This window comes from Myotis brandtii, unplaced genomic scaffold, assembly GCF_000412655.1.
Source record: "Myotis brandtii unplaced genomic scaffold, ASM41265v1 scaffold963, whole genome shotgun sequence".
Classification (NCBI taxonomy): Eukaryota; Metazoa; Chordata; class Mammalia; order Chiroptera; family Vespertilionidae; genus Myotis; species Myotis brandtii.
Genome location: NW_005371986.1, coordinates 74,601 through 77,020, shown reverse-complemented (window position 1 = coordinate 77,020; position 2,420 = coordinate 74,601). Strand labels below are relative to the sequence as shown.

The 2,420-nt window shown below is 45.9% G+C and overlaps 2 protein-coding genes across 2 annotated transcripts in view; both read right to left on the bottom strand.

Moving 5' to 3' along the window:
- LOC102259110 (interferon omega-1-like) overlaps nt 1-889 on the bottom strand; it is a 1,204-nt gene extending 315 nt beyond the window's left edge. The window contains exons 1-2 of the mRNA XM_005886205.2: nt 825-889; nt 5-354 (exon numbers count right to left, since the gene is read on the bottom strand). Of these exons, the coding sequence (XP_005886267.1) occupies nt 5-354; nt 825-889 (415 nt within the window). The remainder of the gene's footprint in view (nt 1-4; nt 355-824) is intronic.
- A 432-nt stretch (nt 890-1,321) lies between these two features.
- Nucleotides 1,322-1,979, bottom strand: LOC102257604 (interferon omega-2-like). Its single transcript, XM_005886202.2, has one exon. The coding sequence runs from the start codon at nt 1,925-1,927 to the stop codon at nt 1,349-1,351; it is 579 nt and encodes a 192-aa protein (XP_005886264.1). The 5' UTR covers nt 1,928-1,979; the 3' UTR covers nt 1,322-1,348.
- Nucleotides 1,980-2,420: the final 441 nt, after the last annotated feature.

Below are 2,420 nucleotides of genomic sequence, written 5' to 3'. Positions count from 1 at the left end.
GAGTTCTCTGTGGACAAGAGGTTGAAGACCTGCTGGAGCATCTCGTGGAGGACAGCGATGGCCTGGGCCTTCTGGACCTGGCTGCCATCCACCGTTGCCCGGGGGAATCTGAAGTCCTTTCTGTCCTTCAGACAGAAGAAAGGGGAGATCGTGCTCATTTGGCTCAGAAGCATTAAGTTCTCCCTGCTGAGCAGGACGTGGTCCTGAGGCAGGTCACAGCCCAGAGATTCACCGTGGCCATAACTGGACACCACCAGGGTGTTCAGTGAGTAGAGAGAGCAGGAGGGCCATGGGCAAATGAGGGTGCTCCTGGCTGTGCTGGGCGTCTTGGACAAAGTAAAAGAACAGTGCTGGCTAAGAGATTTTTCACACAGTATGTCAAAACAAAATGAAAAAAACTAAAAATTATACACGTGTATTTATGTATAGACTAGAGGCCCGATGCACAAAATTCATGCAAGAGTAGGCCTTCCTTCCCCCGGCTGCCGGCACCGGCTTCCCTCTGGCACCTGGGACCCGGGCTTCCCTCGCTTTGCTCTTTTCCTTTGGCTTTTACTCTAAGTAGAACCCTTGAAGCTGAGACACAACAGAACCAGAGAACCTGGGGGGATGGGCAGTAAGGTGGGGAGCCAAGGGATGGTATAAAGGAGTGAACACCTTCAGTAAAGTAGGACTGGGGAGAGGAGGAGGAGAAGAACATAGCTGCCAGGATCAGCCAACAAATACCGTATATCTTTCCTACTCCACTCTAGATTGACTCCTCTTGGATTTTTCTACCCACTTCTCCATGGAATATAAATCAATTACAACTCAGGCATAAGTACTGAACGTCTTCCATATTTTCCAAGATTCTTCTCAGTTCCGTGCTTTTCCAGCTTTTGATAAGCATTTTCTGACTAATGGTGGAACTGTTCTATAGGACTTAATAGACAGATCTTATTCTAAGATAGATTTATATAGAACAAAATAAGGATTTAGGTTTTCAGAATCAAAGAACTCAGAAGATTTCTTTGATAAGAATTTAATAAAGCAAAATGCAAACTGGTTGACAAAGGAGTAAACATGTTTTGCAAATATTAATATACATTAAGATCAAATATTGGTTATATAAATACATAAATATAATAATAAATAAACAATAAATAGATAAATAACATCAGGGCAGGTATTTTTTAAGGACTGATATCCCAGGAACTAAATTTTGTAACATTTTCATGCTTAATAATCTGAGAAAAGATTTGCTAAATAAAACTTAAATTCTGTAACTAAAGCAGAAATAAGAGCTTTTTGACATGACCCAAGAAATATGTGCAAACGTGATGTGGCACATTCATCCACGAGAATCCTTTCAAGGTGACCTCACGTCTCCATCCTTATTTCTTAGCCTTTCTTGCAAGGCTGTTATTGAGGAGAAGGATTTCCTGATTTCCACTCTGACAACTTCCCAGGCACAGTCACTGTATTTCTTCTCCTCCAGGTAGAGACGGATGCCCTGGAAGTACCTCTTCAAGGCCAGGGTAGGGCGCTGCATGGCCAGGGCAGATCCTTCCTCTCCCATCTCCTCCACCAAACACGTGTCCAGGTCTTCCAGCTGCCGATGGAGTCCTGAGCGCAGTTGGTCCAGGAGGGTCGTGTTCCAGGAGTTCTCTGTGGACAAGAGGTTGAAGACCTGCTGGAGCATCTCGTGGAGGACAGCGATGGCCTGGGCCTTCTGGACCTGGCTGCCATCCACCGTTGCCCGGGGGAATCTGAAGTCCTTTCTGTCCTTCAGACAGAAGAAAGGGGAGATCGTGCTCATTTGGCTCAGAAGCTCTAAGTTCTCCCTGCTGAGCAGAACGTGGTCCTGAGGCAGGTCACAGCCCAGAGCTCCCCCGGGGCCAGCACTGAACACCACCAGGGCGGTGAGTAGAGAGAGCAGGAGGGCCATGGGCGAACGAGGGTGCTGCTGGCCTGGCTGAGCTGGGCGTCTGGAGAACAATCGTGGGCCTCAGGTTCTCTGATGACCTTCTTTCTAAGCATGGCCCTTAAATAGGGAACACAACAATTTTCATTTTCTAGATACTTCTTCCCACTTTTGCTTCCTTTATTGCTTTCATTTATGTGTTCTCTAGGTGGTCTAAGAAGATGTCATCAATCTATTATTAATTTTGCTATTTTATTTTTAAGTATGTTTTTATTGATTTTAGAGAGGAAGGGAGAGGGAGAGAGAGACAAAGCATCAATGATGAGAAAGAATCATTGATTGGCTGCCTTCTGTACACCCCTCACTGGAAATTGAGGCCTCAACCCTGCAACCTGGGCATGTGCCCTGACCGAGAATCAAACTGTGGCCTCCTGGTTCATGGGTCGATGCTCAAACCCTGAGCCACACCGGCTGGGCTAATTTTGCTATTTTAATCTTCAAGTACATTTCAGATAGT

Excerpts from the sequence above, each read along its gene's own strand:
- LOC102257604 (XM_005886202.2), bottom strand. The coding sequence starts at position 1,927 with ATGGCCCTCCTGCTCTCTCTACTCACCGCCCTGGTGGTGTTCAGTGCT.